The sequence below is a fragment of the Drosophila simulans genome, chromosome 3L (assembly GCF_016746395.2).
Source record: "Drosophila simulans strain w501 chromosome 3L, Prin_Dsim_3.1, whole genome shotgun sequence".
Taxonomy (NCBI): Eukaryota; Metazoa; Arthropoda; class Insecta; order Diptera; family Drosophilidae; genus Drosophila; species Drosophila simulans.
Genome location: NC_052522.2, coordinates 11,514,778 through 11,530,544, shown reverse-complemented (window position 1 = coordinate 11,530,544; position 15,767 = coordinate 11,514,778). Strand labels below are relative to the sequence as shown.

The window sequence follows — 15,767 nt, the reverse complement described above, 5'->3', positions numbered from 1 at the left end:
GTGTAGGTAATGGGGCACTTCACATGGGGTATTGTTATCCATAGAAGAGAGACCCAATTTTTTAACATCCTTGTGGGCAGAAAAATGTTGTGCATTTTTTAATTAAAATACATGAACCAAATATTTTAAGATACATTTAAATTAATCGAAATTAAATCTATGTTATAGCTAAACTTGCTCTTAAGCCTGACTAATGTCTTCCTGACTAATGTCTTCCACCTTGGAGTCCTCCAACTGCTTGAACTGAATGAGAATCACCAGATAGGTCGTAACAGCCGAGAAGATCTTGAAGAGTGTTGAGTTGTCAATGGAGAAGAATCCGTAGGCGGTGAACTGAAGATCCTGTTTGATGCTCTTCGTTAGGAACTTGTCGATGAGGTTCTGGAACTGCTTGCTCTTGCCGTAAATTCTCGCCAGGATCTGTGCCGTGCCATTCACCTCGGATGCCAGGCCGTCACATGCGCTGCAAATCACAATCATTGTGATGGTTTCAGCCAAAACCCAGATACATGATAGTCCAATGGTATCAGCCACTTCTATTTTGGAACTCAATGAGCCGGCTGTCAATGTAGCAAAGGCCAAGTAACTCTGATTTGTGACCGTGTAGAAGGAGAAGCCGAAGTAGAATAGCAACGAAACTCCGGCCACGCAGTTAATATTCTCGGTGATGTAGCGGAATTTGCAAAGGATCTCTATAAGCGTGCTCAACTCACGCCAGTTTTCCATGTGGCCAGAATCCTGAAGATTAAACGTATCCAGTTTCTGGTTAAGAAATCCAACTCTTTGTGCCAAATTCATCATGAGCGTCCTCAGATATAAGGCCAGCAGAGTGGAGTAGAGCAGTTGGAGGAAGTAGATCAGGAGCAGGATGATTTGCCTTTTGCCGCCAATGCCACTACGATAGTGAATATAGTAGAAGGCCTCAGCGAGGACACCTGCTGCTGCAGAGGTGACCAGAATGGCCAGATTGCGACAACTGTAGGTTTCCCGGAATCCATTGGCCAGCAGATACTCATCGATTTTGGCAATGTCGTGAAGAGTGCGAAAGTGTTTGGATGCATTCTGTACACTCGATAATACCACCATTGTATAGCTGATGATGCACAAAAGCGTCTCGATGGTCCTGTTGATCTCCTCGGTATCACCCTGGGCACTAGCCACCAATCTGTACTCCTTGGAGGCGAAGAGCACATCTTCGCCGAATGTCAGTGAGCCGATCAGTATAAGCAGGGCCACTAGACGTCCGTACCAGCGACGCAATCCTCCGAAGCGAAAGCCATCCTCGACGTCTCCGCTATAGAATGGTAGTATAGCAAAGATCTGCGAGGGCTTGGATATAGGCCAAATGTCCTGGTAGATCTTCATATCGATGTGGTGTGCTTTGTGGCAGTAACTAAAATGAAACAATTTGGTGGCTCCAGTCATTAACTGAGTAGCAGGCTTGCTCTATTACTACCTTTAATTAGCTGTCATAAACAGCAAATAGACGTAATAATATGATGCTATTGATAGTATGAACAAGTCTTAGGCATTTTTTTGAACTTTCAGTAGCTGAAAAATCATCATTATCGTATTAACTTGGTGTCCAATTTATTTGATCAAAATCATGACTGATGCGTGGGCTAAGTAGTTCGCGTGGTGGCAATACAATCATTGGGTAATTACGAGCTAATGCGACCTGTCATAATTGCCGACTGACATAAATATCCGCGAAACTTAAAAGCTCCGTCCAATGCGCCACGTAAATAGCCCAATTACTTTGACAAACCGCCGGCGGCGGACGCAGCTCAATGGGCCACGTGAATGGTTTGACGGACACGGACACGGATACGGACACGGGCATTCCGGGGAGCCCAAGGGAAACGACAGGATGCAGGGAAACTGAATGGGGATTATGCTCATTATGCAAACGCCTTCGACGGATGAGCTGGATGGACGAAGTCGGCCAGGCGAAAGACATTTACTTCAATTATTTCATTAAAGCAGCAAAAGCAGCGACAAAAGACCAGAGGCGTCATCTGGGAATCCTTGGGGCGCAGGCCATCGCCAGTGCCTCCAAGATGCCATCGAATTTTGGTGGCGCTAATGGAGCGTGTGAGTCCGGCACCAGATGTCGATGCCAGCAGCTATAGCTTAGTCAACTGGATGGAGCGTAGGTTGTGCCACAATGCACTGGAAACAATTTCCAAGTGACTAAATTGCTTTATAGAACCATGCTCAAATTTCAAATTTAGCTGAAATTAAAAGGGGTTTATATTTTCAAATTGAAGCCCATCCATTTAAACTTGTATTGCATGTAATGAATCTCTTTTTTTTTTTTTATTTTATACCCATTTTTTTTAGAGCCACAGTGTATAGTTGTGGGGGCAATGACTTTACACGAACGTCGAGGGTCACTCGAGGGCCAGTAAAATTCAATATAGGAGCACAGGAAATTCATTGTTTAACCTTTGTTGCTTAAATTGCTCAAATTCCTGCCATTAGTTTGACAAACGAGCCAGCGAAATTATTTTGTTGCAGCCAAGTTGCCGGGCACATCCGGAGTAAAAGAGGCGGCGGCCTGGTGGGCGGGTATGATCGAAAACCGAACAGATTTCGGGCCAAAGTTTTTGCCACAACTCTGCATCGAGCAGAGCAGCAAAACCAACTTTGACCCCCGAAAACCACCTCCCTCAAACCCATCACTACCATTACTACCATATCCACCATGCAACCCACCCACGAAACTTTCGTCCAATCCTCGCTTTGGGGCACGCACTAAGCTTGCCCCGGTTGCGGTTACTTTACCTCCAGCCATCCAACCAGCCAGCCATCCATTGTTGCTACTACTCCTTGTGGCATCCACCATCCAGCAGCCAAAATCCAACGTTTACGGTGGGCATCCTCTCGTTTATTCCATTGCTGCAGATTTATTTGTGGTTTTGCATAATCACTGAAAATTAGTTTAAAATATTTACATTAAATTTGCATCACGATGTCTGGGAATTTTGAGCAGCAGGAAATGCTAAGTATAAGCCCTTAAATGGGCATTACCATGCTGACCGGGCTCAGGGAAAATTTTTGGGGCAGAAGGCTAATTAAGTAGACCCCTTGATGAACTATAATAAATAAAAGCCCCAAAGCTATAACAGCTTGTATCTACGAGATTTGGATCTGTAATTGTTGAAACTGGGCGGATACGTAATATTAAGTATACGTCATGTTGCTTGCGCTTGTCTAGATGATTTTTTACATAATTTAAGTAATGAACTGAATATATTTTATGGTACCAAGAGTACAACTACTAAAGTAGCTGAATAACTTTTCAAATTCATTCAAGTGAGGACTCCGAAAAAGTTAAAACTGATTTAACCACTTTATTGAACTAGCGCAACTAAAACATGAAGAGTCAATAAATATTGAAGTTCTACTCATATATTTTGTTTTTCCAACCGAACTTTTCCCGAGCCAGCGAAATATTTGCGAAAGCATCTTCGAAACTTTCTCTAATCACAGTTCGGCACAAAGTTAACTTCATCAAATAAACTTATCGTCTGTAGTTTGCAATACACCTGCTAGCGTATTTGCAATGCTCAGTGATTATCCTTGGGAATATCCTTTGGGAAATGCGTTAGCTGGAACTCTCTTGTTTACTCGTGTCAACGAATATAATAATTCTCCGCCTTCAAAGCACCTAGCTTCTATATGCCGTATTTGCCGATACTCTTAAGGTGTCCTCATTGGCGAAGACTTGTATTCAAGGAGAAAACGGCACTGAGCTACACGCAAAGAAATTTCAGTGTCTTTCGTTTCCAGCTCCTACAATATAGTGTCCATAAAACTCACTAGTTTTGCCAACTGTGCAACTGGGGATGGCTTTATTTGCGAAGGTCGGTTCATGCGTGTGACTGTGCTCCAAGGAATCAGGAGGAGCACAAAGTTAGAAAGCAGAGTAAACATCATTTTGCAGCCAGAGTCAACGAAGACATCTAGTGTCCAGGGAGGCGAATGGCGAAAGAAATGCACGAAGAGGTCCGGGCCAAAACGCATTTAGGAGCACCAAAACACTTCCGGCATCCCTTTCGCCATCGCCGACCGGAAGCATTAAGCTGCGGAATGGCTTCTCCGCTAGCAAGGGCCATTTCCAATGCGATTCCGAGTGCCGCGAGTTATGGTGACGACTCGCAACTTGGACGTTTGCAGATTGTTTGCGAATTGCCACTGGCAATTTGAGGGATTTTAGCCATCGCAATAACTTGCAAAAGAGCTGCAAAGAAAGGTTTCTCGATTGGCAACATTAAACGACTCGCGTCTCCTGGAAAAACAGATCCAATGGCATTATTAGTCGATTAATAACGCGGGCGACAAAGCTGTCAAATTAATTATACCAATTTTAATTCCTTTTGGCAGTGGCTCAGTCTTAGCAAATGACATTCCAACCGGGTAATCCCGGCCATTAACTGAAAAATTGGCTTTCACTGGCAGATGAGGCTCAGCCAGTTTTGGATTTGATATTTTCATGAACACGCCGTCCAGATTGAACAGTTTTCTTTCCTTTTTTTTTTCCTTGCGAGCCATCTCCCTTTTGATGTGGGACGCTCTGAGGATTTAAGCCGGGCCTTATCCCTAATTTCAAGCAGGCCATTTTCCTGTGTTTTTTGGCTGCCCAGCCATCAAAACTAATCCCTGCCCTCCAGTCCGAGTTCCCATTACAGATCCGAGTGGTTATGCCCGCTCTGTGCCTTGTCGTTATCTGTTTTCTGCTGCTACCCATTTACTTTTTGCTGCTTTTCCCAGCGAATGCATAAACAAATTGAAGATAAACATACTTATGTGTGTATATCTATATGAATGGGCACTGAAAAAAAATATTACATTTATTAATAGAATTTCAATACGTAAGCTTTTATGGTTATATTGAAATTTAATGCATTTAAAATGCCAGAAATTTATTAGGCTTAGATTGTTAGCTACGAATAATATATTTCTAAAATCAATTTCTACCGCTTGTTGGTACCAATTTGTTCTGAGTGCATGCACTTTGGCTCATGGACGAGCCGAACTTGAAGCATGTTGCAATTTCAGCCAACAGATCCGCGACTCCGCCTCCTCGGCAAATGGAATTGTTTTCCCTGAAGCTGCCAGCATTTGTGTCAGAAATGCCTTAATTTATAGAAAATGTATCTGCTGGATGGGAAACGACTCCATCTCCATCCCGTGGCTGCCATGAATGTCACATGGGTTTCAACGTCCTGCGCGGCTTTCGTTTGTCTTTCACTTCACACAGAAAGCCCGACAGCCCGAAGGCAGCCACGATTTGCTCTTGTCCTTCGCCCAACTCCCGCAGCAACTCCCACTTCCACTTCCACACCCACTGAATGTTGCCGCCCCCCACATCTATCTCGGTATATCTCCCATCCCCGGGGGGGATCAGCGCAGATGCATGATAATCCCGATACGTACATGGCGGGGGGGTAAACACAGCCAACTCGACGCCACTCCACTTCACTCTGCAGCACGCCTCGCAATCCTGTCCAGAAATGATTGAGGGATTTCTGGCCGCCTAGGAGCCAATGATAACGGAAGCGGCAACCGAGCACTTTGCGCTCCATTTTCACTCCACACAACGTAATTGATATTTTACAATTGTCTCTGCCGGTTCATTTCCTTGTGCTTTTGTCCCTCGCTCCCTCTATCCCCGACCCCACATATCTCAATGGCAAATTGTGCAGAAATTCTATTTCTATTTCCCACTCAAACCTCCATCGCCCTCGAGCTGCCATATGGGATGCAGATATAGATACGGATGCGGATACAGATACAGATGCACATGGATCTCGGTGCTGGCCCATTTGTCGCTGTCGATGTTCCACTCCCAGCTGAGTGAAATTATTCAAGCAGCAGCAGCTGGAAGTGAATTTATCAGGACGAAGAAGCAACTCCGATGGCATAACTTCTGATATACATATTCAGAGATTTCTCGACAGAGTCGTGTAATTTTTCAAAACTATCTCCCATGTTTTTAACTACTGTTAAAGTATTTGATGCTAACTAATCTATTTTTATATTACAATTAAACTGAAATACCTTTCAAATAAAATAGATACATATAAGCCTAATACAAATAGGTTAAAATTTAGTTGATCAATGGTATTCCATACCTTAATATTCCTTAAATAAAATGTTATAAAGCTTTTTTATTTATATTGTGCACAGCTTGTTCTTAAAGTAATTTGTTTTATTTATTTAAATCGTAATGAAAAAGCCATTAGCCAGCCCTAAAACAAACTGACCGCTTTGTTACGGCCATATTTCGTTCGTATCATGATTGTTAACCATTACTTAACGCTAATCTGTTAATCCCTCGTTAGGGCCATGACTCGTGACTTATTTTCCCGGGCTTGTTTATTCACTAGAATGTTGAATGTTGAGCAAAGTACAGAACACAAGCGGAATAGCTACCGCCAAAAATTTCCACTACCGAAAAGGCCACGGAAAATTACTTACCAAGTGGCTTGCGGCCAATTTGTGCAGGTGGCAAAGGAGGTGGTGGGCGGCAACACGCCACGCCCCGCCCCCCTGGCCACCACCCACAATACGCCCAGTTCAGCTCTTTGGTACACTCGGCTATTTACTTTGCCGGAGATCAAAGCGAAATGTGTAACGAAATTGCCAATTACATATAAAGCCAAAGAAACTGTCTACCTAGTCAGGGAGTTAGGATCCGTTTTATTTGGCAGAAAAGCACAGAAAGAAATTCAAAGTTAGATAAGTTGCATAAAATAATTTCAGTTTAAGTGCGGCAATGTTATATCACATCATCATTAAAGTTCATTTATGGTCACCAAAGTTTACAAGACAGTGTGCCCCAAAAAGTATGCTACATATTTTTATAGACTGAGCGTTTGGCAGTCCTTTGTAATTTCGCTCCGTGTAGAGAAGCTATAGGGTCTAAAACAATGGGCAGCCAAGTCTGTCAGCAATTCAATCCAAATTGTGAATTCAATTTTGAAGTTGGCAACGCGACGAGGACAACATTTGTGACCGAAAATGAGGCATTCACAGGGCGGAGCAGCCAGGACCAGCCAGGAGCTCACATGATGGCTCTTTTTGCCCCATCATCATCCGCCTCCTGCGACTGAGGGCGTAAAACGAATTTGTAGTAAATTCCTTGGGCGTGCTCCTGCTCCAGCTCCTGCTGCTAAACCACATCTCTCCCAGCTGGCCAGGATGCGGCGTCATCTTTTCGTGTGCGTTTTATTGGGACCGAAATTGAATTAGTGCGGCGGCGGGAGCGGAAGCGGTTGCTAGGCAGGAAATTGCCTGAAATCAGGCGCACGTAAGCTTGGGGGGTGTCCCACTTAAACTCAGTCCCAAACCAACCCCCCCTTGCTCCACACACACACACAGTAACATTATTGTGTTTCATTAAAAATCCGGCCGATGTCCTGCGTTGGTTTTATGGCATAGTATGTGGGATGCGGGGGTTCGCTGGTTCATTTGCATGCCACGATGTCCGGAGGAGAGCAGCTCCTCCAAATGGCTCTCGTTTCATGTTAATGCATTTGGCACTTAAGCGCCATAGTTTGCGCCATCAAACTAATTAAAAGTTGCTTAAATAATGCGATATTATTTTCGCATTGCCGCCTGCCAGATAGCCAGACTGCCTGACTGACTGCCTGCCTGCAGCTGGCTTCGACTTTCCTCGGGTCGTTGAGGTCGTTTTGATTGAGCCGCGGCAAATTAAAAGTTCAGCATCGAAAACTGTCCCCCTTGGACCGTTCAAAGTTATCACTAAAAGTGGGGAAAAGTTCCTATCATAAGATAGGAATATCTCTGGGAGGTCAAAAGTGGGATGGGGCAAAACATTGGAACTTTTCCTGCTTTAAAGCCATTCCATTAGTTTATAGCTTCGAACTTACTTTATATGTGCCAATTAAAAACTTATTTTGATGATTTATACAAAGCTTTCTTCTTTGACTGGCGATTGATGGAAAAATAATACTTCAGCTAACATCTAAAAGATATTTACACTTATTTTTAAGTTCCCCTTACGAGTACATTAGGTATTAACGTGTGCGTTGAATTCCTGATCAGGCATTATGCAAATCCACCGCATCCAGTTGCCAAACTGCAGTCGACTGCAGTCTGCGAGGGCATAATAAACGCAACTGGTGAGCTCGGAAACATGTGCAAGTAATACGCGTAGCGAAGCGTAAATGAATTTTTCATCCTTCCATTAAAATTTAAGTGCACATTTTCCGGCGCAGCGCACGAGACGCCGCAGCGCCATTAAGCCAAAGGAAGTTGCCAACGGAGAGACGTCCTGCAGATTTCTGTGGCAAGTGGCGGGTTTCATTCAGGTCCTAGCTGGAGCAGTCGAGTTTATCCTTTATGTGGGTTATGGAATTATTTTAAAAAAATATGTAAAATAAAGCTTGATGGAGATGTAAATGAGAAGAACAATGTGCAGAGGTCACATTTCAAATTAAAAACATGAAATTAAACAAATGAAGAGGAATGTTTTGAGATAAATATTACAGGTGTTTATTATGAGTACTCCATATAGACTGTTTCATATATTTTTAGTTTTTAGCTACTAAATAGAAATAACTTACTGACTAATTTTTAATCTTACTAATGTTTTAATAGTTTTATGTATATTCGCGATACTAAGATTAATGATTTTCCCTTTTCTTGCAGATTACATGCAATCGCTGTGCAAGAACCACTTCCTCCAGCAACTGTATCGGAAGATCGATGGAGCCGTGCTCTGGTCACAGAACGAGCGGAATCTGGACTGCATCATTACCTTCCAGACGCACTCGGTGCTGCAGCGCTTCATGCTCCGCTTCGACATGTTGCAGTTGGACTGCAACGATCACCTGCTGGTTTACGATGGCGCCCACGCCGTCGCCACGCCCAAGGTGAGTACATGGATTTCAGGGACTTCTGTTCCTTTATTCTTGGTGGGGTAATTATGCCGACATTGGCATCTGCCTTTTGGAGAATGTGAAAAACTCGCCTGTGGATGCGATACGTGCCCCGCATTTTTATTAGCGAAATTCCGCATTTGCATATGCAAATCGAAAAGGCAAAGTGAATCTGTTCGGCGGCATTTTACACCCATGACGTTCTAGATGGGTAGATTTAAGAAAAATTTTAATAATCAAAGATGTTAGGGGAAGTTTATGAGAACGTAGTTATTGATTCAAGGAATTTGCAAAGCTGGTTTGATTATATTTAATGGCGAAATGTTAAATAAGAAATAAGCTTTAAGGATTTCTTAGACCAACTATATTATCATAATAATTATAGATTTATATTATCAACTTCAAGGATAGTTCAGTTTGATATACCAAGGTATTGCAGTCAAACTATCCTTGAATTGGATTATAGATTAAAGAGAGTCTTTATAGTTTGCCCACAGAATTCTTGTTGAGAACTATTCAAAGTTCATTTTTCTCAGTGTACGGATGCACCATCAGCTTATTGATTCGCCTGGAAATGGCTAATCACATGAGTGAGTCACCCAACGCCGTGTGAACAATTAAATTGCGGCAGGAACGCAGTCGGAGTTCCTGCCACATGTGCCTCCTATGTACATGTGTATCGAATTCCTGGGCGGCGGATTCTCGAGGATGGGGAATCTGCGCGGAGCTGTAATTATGTGCATATGCAGGGGGAAGGATTGGATGGATACGAGGAGATGTGTGGATGTGGGCTTAGTGCTACAGTAGATTGAATTATTAGGAACTGAACTGTGAAACAGGCAATTCAAATTTGAATCACTCGTGGCAGAAGGCAGAACGATGATATGTATGCAAATGCGGATATATATGCTAAGTGAATTAAGTGATGTTGCTTCTCCATTTTCGAAATCAAATAAAAGTCATTGATTCTCCTGCAGCATAGTGTGCAAATCACATTTCGCCCACCATCTATCTCACTTTGTGTCAATAAAAATGAACAGCAGCCCACAGAAATATAAATATTTATTTATAGATTTTTGATTCGTTTGTTTAAACATCGGAAACACCGATGTGTTTACATGGAGCGGGTAATGTATATTTAATTTGTCCCAGATGGGAAAAGATACCATCCAGGCCATCAGCACGCATATTCATACATATATTTGCATACCTACTTTCATTATGGAATCATTTGCTGGCGCGTAGGTGTGTGTATAAAAACATGAATAGCCTAATATACATGCACTGCGCTAAAAAAAAAAGTTGTTGCCGAAATGTGCAGAAAAAACTCATTTTTATATTCTGCATTTTAGCATAACATATTTGTTCGTTTAAAACAAAATATAAAAAATGCTTACAGCTTCAATCACATCCATGTATTCATTGTTTGTAGAGATCATCTCTCAATTCCTTGCTGAGTTTTAGTCTGAGTTACATCTCAGTTTTTGGTAATGTCTTGTCAATGTTGCGTGGAATTGGCCAGGGAGAACGCAGAACCCATTGATGCATTCCCCTATCGATTACATGCCACATCCCTGGAGCTGCATCCCGGTTAAGCAACGTTTAAGGAATCCAATGTCGCCGCACATCCTTACGTATATGCAAATATGCGCTGGCATCACATGTCGATAGTTAAGGCCAATCATTGCTTAGTTTGCGACACTCGAAGGCGGTTTGGGTGGATTGGGTGGTTTGCCGGCTATACGAATCCAGTGCAATTTGTTGCGGGTAGGGAGGGAGGTAGCAGGCGGAGATCTGGGGGCGTGGCAGCCGCAGCCACCGCATTATCCAGATCACGTTGATGCCTCTGACATTTTAGGTTCAATCCCTGTGGGGCTTCCGCTCAGCCAACATGGGATGCTCCACATACCCGGACACACATGCAGGCATAATTTTGTCGCTGCAACATTTGCAATGATGACAGCCAGCAAGGATGTTGGAAAAGTGGGTGGCTGGGCGGATGGGTGGCTGAGTTTGGCTGCCACTGCGGCTGCAATGCGGCAACAGCTTCTGGTGGCGCTGCTTCTTCTGCTGATAGCTCTGTGATTTTATCAGCAACAATTTCCATTTTTCATTCGCCACCCCCCCTTTTTCCACCCACTCACTGCATTATTTAATGCGGTCTGCGGGGGTGGGTGGTGGTGGTGTTGGATTGGGTGCAATGGCAAATGCACTGCTGTTGGCTTGTGTGCAATGTGAGCCAAGGAAAGTGGCCACAAATAGAGCGCGCATAAGCCAAATCCTTTATTTGCCAAAGGAAGCTGCGACAGTGGCACTAAAAAATATGCATAAAAAATGTTCAACTAGAAAATTAGAAAAATGCCAGCCAAGGCAGCGCCACGCCCCCCGCCCGCTTTCACTCTCTATCTCTATCTGGATTTTTTCTCGGGGGAAAACCTTGAAAGTGCATGTGCCAAAGCTGAAAACAAAAATGTTTCAGCCGCTTTCTGTCGCCTGTGTGGCGCGCGACCCAATTTCCCATCTGGCTGATGGTTCTAGTGGAGGTTCTCGTGGATCTAGGGCTACTTGTCCGGACTTCGGAGCCAGTGACACTGGGCCACTGCCAAAGCGCTGTCATCTTCCAGGGAAAAGATTGAGTGCAACGAACACTACGGCTGTTCAAATTGGGGGGTGAAAACTATGTTGTTTAAGGGGATTTTTCAAAACACAAAGGCATATCTTAAATAACTGAAAATATAAGAGTTTCAAATAAATGAAAACACTACCTAAAACATTGAAGAACTTAAAGAAGAAGAACTTTAAAGAAATCCACATTAAGTATACGCCATGTTAGCAACACTGATTTGATTAAGAATATTACGTATACGCACAGTTGCCTATTTTAATTAAGTAATCTAAAGATCACTGCCAATACTTAAAGACTTCTTAATCGATATTTCGCAATGAGTGTATTTTGGACTTCATCTAAATCCAAAGCAGCACATTAAAAATATGGTAAAACTTCCGAAATAAAATTCTAGCAAAAGCTAAAGCTAAGAAGCAAGTTGAAATTGCAACTCAAACGAGGTCGTAAAGGAAAGTAATTCTGTTGGTTTTTGCATCCACAAAATAAGAGCCATCTTCGAACATTATTGAGCAGCACTTGAAGAAGCCACATCAATATCGATGGCAACAAAATTAACCTTAATTATGAGGGCTCAGTGCTCGAGATGCCGTGTTCATGTGACAGTTATTATCCATGGAGGAGGACAGTGATTGCCAGCAGGTTCGCTCCACTGAAAGGGAACCCATCGTAAATAAGTTAGCAGGCGAATGGAAGGCCATAAAAGCGAAAGTATCGTAAAATCGTTCTGCCAAATCAGCGACGCCGATGGAAAAGGACCACAACAAGGACAACAAGCGAGCTCAACAGGCGCCATCACTCAATGGGCCAGAAACGAGGATGGGATGGGAATGGGAAGGGGAATGGACGGGGCCACAACCTTAAATCAAACAAGGTCAGCACGCACGTACGCCTTCATGGCCGAAACAACGAGAATGGATGAGGCACTGAATCACCGGAATCGCCTCATTCGGCCATTAGATGGATGCAGTGCCGCCTGTCAAATTAAGACACTCTAATCGAAGAACAGCGATATTAATTTGTGGCCAAATACGACTGCAATAAATATATTTAACGCATTATGTACAGTAATATAATAAATTTATTATAATTTATTTAAACCAGCAAGCCAACATTACTCCATCTGGTACCAATTAATTTCAAAAAGTTCTTCAACTATGTTAAAGTTATAGCTCTAAAACTTAAAAAGCAGAGACTTCTCTCATTTCCTTCAGCATCATATTTTAATAAGCCTGCTAGGATCCTTTCACCTGTTCAGTTGGCATCTAAATGGTTGCGATAAGTACCTCGGCGGATACATATATTTGTCGAGTGACTTGTTTTGCAGTCCCTCTGTGCATATTTGAAGATTCAGAAGTTGGGAATCAGACGACTTGCGGTATTTGCCACCTAAGCAGCTTTGTAAGTTGTCCGCCCTTTTCGGTAGGTGGGGGGTCTAGGATCTATGGCCAGGATTTATGAATTCGACTTGAGTTGGGACCACTTTACACCACTTGCTGGCACTTCGGGGGCAGTGGCAAAGTGGCAAAAGTATGTAAATTCGCTCCACGCCGGCCACAGCAAAGGCCAAAAGATCGGGGGGGGGAACGAATACAATTTTACGAATATGTAAATAGTTTTTGACAAAAGAAGTTGTCACTGCATCAAGTTGGGCGGTGGCCGCAAAAATCCAAAATTAAAATTTTCCAGCACACACACACACAAAAAGAGGCAAGCAAAAGTTTGCATTTTCGGGGCTGCAACAAAATTAAAATATGCCACAAAGCGCGGCACGTCGAAGATGCAGCAGCACACATGATAGGGGGGGCGAGGCACAGGACGAGGCAGGACCAAGACCATGCTGCTGTGTCAAGAAAGGCAGCCACAGCAAAGCCTACAAATGTCGGGGTAGGAGATGCTGGCAGGACGTTGATGAACCCCCAGTGGAACTTTCATGAGCCAAAGCCAACAACATTACAAATTTACACAGCTGCGGGCGGGAGGTGGGCAAGGCGAAGTGGTCGGATTGGGCAGGAGGTCCTGGTGATGAACCAGGCGACGTGACGCATACACGTGCCAAGCGGTGGGGCACCGGGGTGTGGCAAGGACCTCAAAGGAGGCGGCGACATCATCATCATTTTGCACTTTGCGGCAGTGGCAGGGCGCCACTGAGCCTGGGAATGAGGATGCCGATAACGTGACCAACCAGCAGACGACAGTGGAAAAAGTTTGCCAAGCTCTGCAATTTAATTGCGGAATCAAATTAAATGCCTTTTGTGGCTCATCAATGAGGCAATGCAATGTCCTGAGTGTGCGAAAAGTTTGCGAATATTTCGCTGGAAAAAATGTATTTCTTTCACTTCAACAATTAATATCCTTCAATGCACAAAATTGCTGTCATATGGTTGTATTATATTATATTACGGTCACATAATATCTGGAAAATATATAATAAAATAATATATCTGATGATATCAGTGTGTGTGTGTGTTGCATGCAAATTCCTGGGTGTAAATTGGTCTTAATTTCCATTATGCCACGCAGACTGTTGCACACTTGCATGCGGGCCCAAAAGGCCAGGTGTCGTGGGAGCGGAATGTGATGCCACTCGAGTGCACCTACACCCTCCACCAGCCCACCTCTCATTGTTCCGAATGCAGTGCTCTGTGCAGGTACATCTGCTGATGGGAAATTAACCACAGAATCAGAGCACATCAATACGTGGCCCGCAGTTTAAGCGGGTTTGCTGTTCTGAATCATGCTCCTGCTGCCTGGATGCCAATTCACCAATGGCTTCTGAATGCTCATTCACTGGGAAAAATTATGCTCTAGTTTTCCTTGCCTTGCATTTATTACATATGATTAATCTTCAACCTTGATATACATATGTACTTCTTCCATGACAAATGGCAAGCTATAAATTAATCATAGGCAAATTCCTTAGTTAGTATGGGAAATAATGCTCGTTAGTGTAATTGATGATTAGACAGCAAATACTAATTTGTGGATACCCTGGCTTGCAGATTGACATCTCCTGTCGGAACACAAAGAACACCGTCAACGCGCTCCTGACGCGCACGAACTTTGTGACACTGAAGTACGTGACCGATGGCTGGGGAACGGATGCGAACGGCTTCAAGTTGGTGATTACGTCGGTGAAGGATCCCAGTAAGTGCTGGCGGAGGACGAGTCCTCCATTGCGGTTACCATTACCATACCCATACCCATACCCATTTCCATTTCCCTACAGAGCACACCTGCAAGGATTTCACCTGCGCCACCCGCGAGTTCTGCATCCATCCCGATCTCCTCTGCGATGGCATCAACCACTGCGGCGACAACTCCGACGAATCCGTGCAGAATCTCTGCCAGAGTGAGTACCCTAATATACTTAAGCAATTGCAAACAATGCTCTTTAGTTTTGTAAAACAATTTGTTATTATTAACAAAATATACATTAAATTTCTTATTATTAACAAAATATACATTAATTGGTTATTATTGACAAAATATACATTAATTGGTTATTATTTCCTTCTAATTTTCAGATGAGACGAGCAGCACGGTTTTTGGCCTGGACATGACCTGGTTCGTCCTCATTGTCGTGGGTGTCCTGCTCGTCCTGAGTGCCCTCATCGTGGCAGTGGCCATTTGTGTGTGCCGGCGCCAGGATGAGAATGCCGCCAACCAGAACACCGCGCTCCAAGGTGGGTCCTGGTATATGGGATCATTTTCCACTTATATATGACCCTTTTGATTCTCTTTCAGTGCACCATACGGCCGACACGAACGGGTCGTCGAAACATCTGCACTACCACGGCATCAGTGTCGGCGGGACGCTGACGCGGGAGCACACCCAACTGCCGACGTCGGGAAACTGGCATCACCCTGCGGGACCATCCGGGTACCACCGCACTCCACACAACTACTTGAAGATGGCCACCAAAGTCCGTCCCATTTGGTGCTTGGCAAATTCCGTCAATTAGGTCAAGATCTTTCCCACAATACCGCCGGGCTCAGCCAGACGAATATCGCCGGAACTGGACATCCCAATGCCAACGCCGTCGGCGCTGCGCAGAAGGACGAGTGGTTCGTCTAGGGCCAGGCAACACTGTGGAAGGACCGATTGACTTGAGCACAATAATCTGTACTTTATTAAGTAAATTTATGGATATTTGCAGAGCATTAAATGAAGTGAGTAGAGGCTTAAGTGATAGTCATTATGCTAAATGATATACTATGATATTTTATTG

At 43.8% G+C, this 15,767-nt stretch overlaps 2 protein-coding genes and 1 long non-coding RNA gene across 4 annotated transcripts in view; 1 reads left to right on the top strand and 2 right to left on the bottom strand.

Annotated features, from left to right (window-relative positions):
* The window catches only part of LOC6737708, a 32,590-nt gene that overhangs the window by 13,644 nt on the left and 3,179 nt on the right, over window positions 1–15,767 (top strand). For both annotated transcript variants that reach the window (XM_016169743.3, XM_016169744.3), the window contains exons 3-7: window positions 8,683–8,906; window positions 14,538–14,682; window positions 14,765–14,887; window positions 15,063–15,221; window positions 15,283–15,708. In XM_016169743.3, the coding sequence (XP_016031483.1) occupies window positions 8,683–8,906; window positions 14,538–14,682; window positions 14,765–14,887; window positions 15,063–15,221; window positions 15,283–15,500 (869 nt within the window). In that variant the 3' untranslated portion in view covers window positions 15,501–15,708. The remainder of the gene's footprint in view (window positions 1–8,682; window positions 8,907–14,537; window positions 14,683–14,764; window positions 14,888–15,062; window positions 15,222–15,282; window positions 15,709–15,767) is intronic.
* LOC6737709 (gustatory receptor 68a) lies at window positions 166–1,477 on the bottom strand. Its single transcript, XM_002084505.3, has one exon. The coding sequence runs from the start codon at window positions 1,423–1,425 to the stop codon at window positions 181–183; it is 1,245 nt and encodes a 414-aa protein (XP_002084541.2). The 5' UTR covers window positions 1,426–1,477; the 3' UTR covers window positions 166–180.
* On the bottom strand, window positions 4,213–4,622 carry LOC123327174. The gene is made up of 2 exons (XR_006541704.1): window positions 4,368–4,622; window positions 4,213–4,294 (listed from the first exon to the last, which is right to left on the bottom strand). It is a non-coding gene; the product is annotated as an uncharacterized LOC123327174 (long non-coding RNA).

What these genes read in the sequence shown, in the direction of transcription:
- LOC6737709 (XM_002084505.3), bottom strand. Translation starts at nt 1,425, where the DNA reads ATGACTGGAGCCACCAAATTGTTTCATTTTAGTTACTGCCACAAAGCA.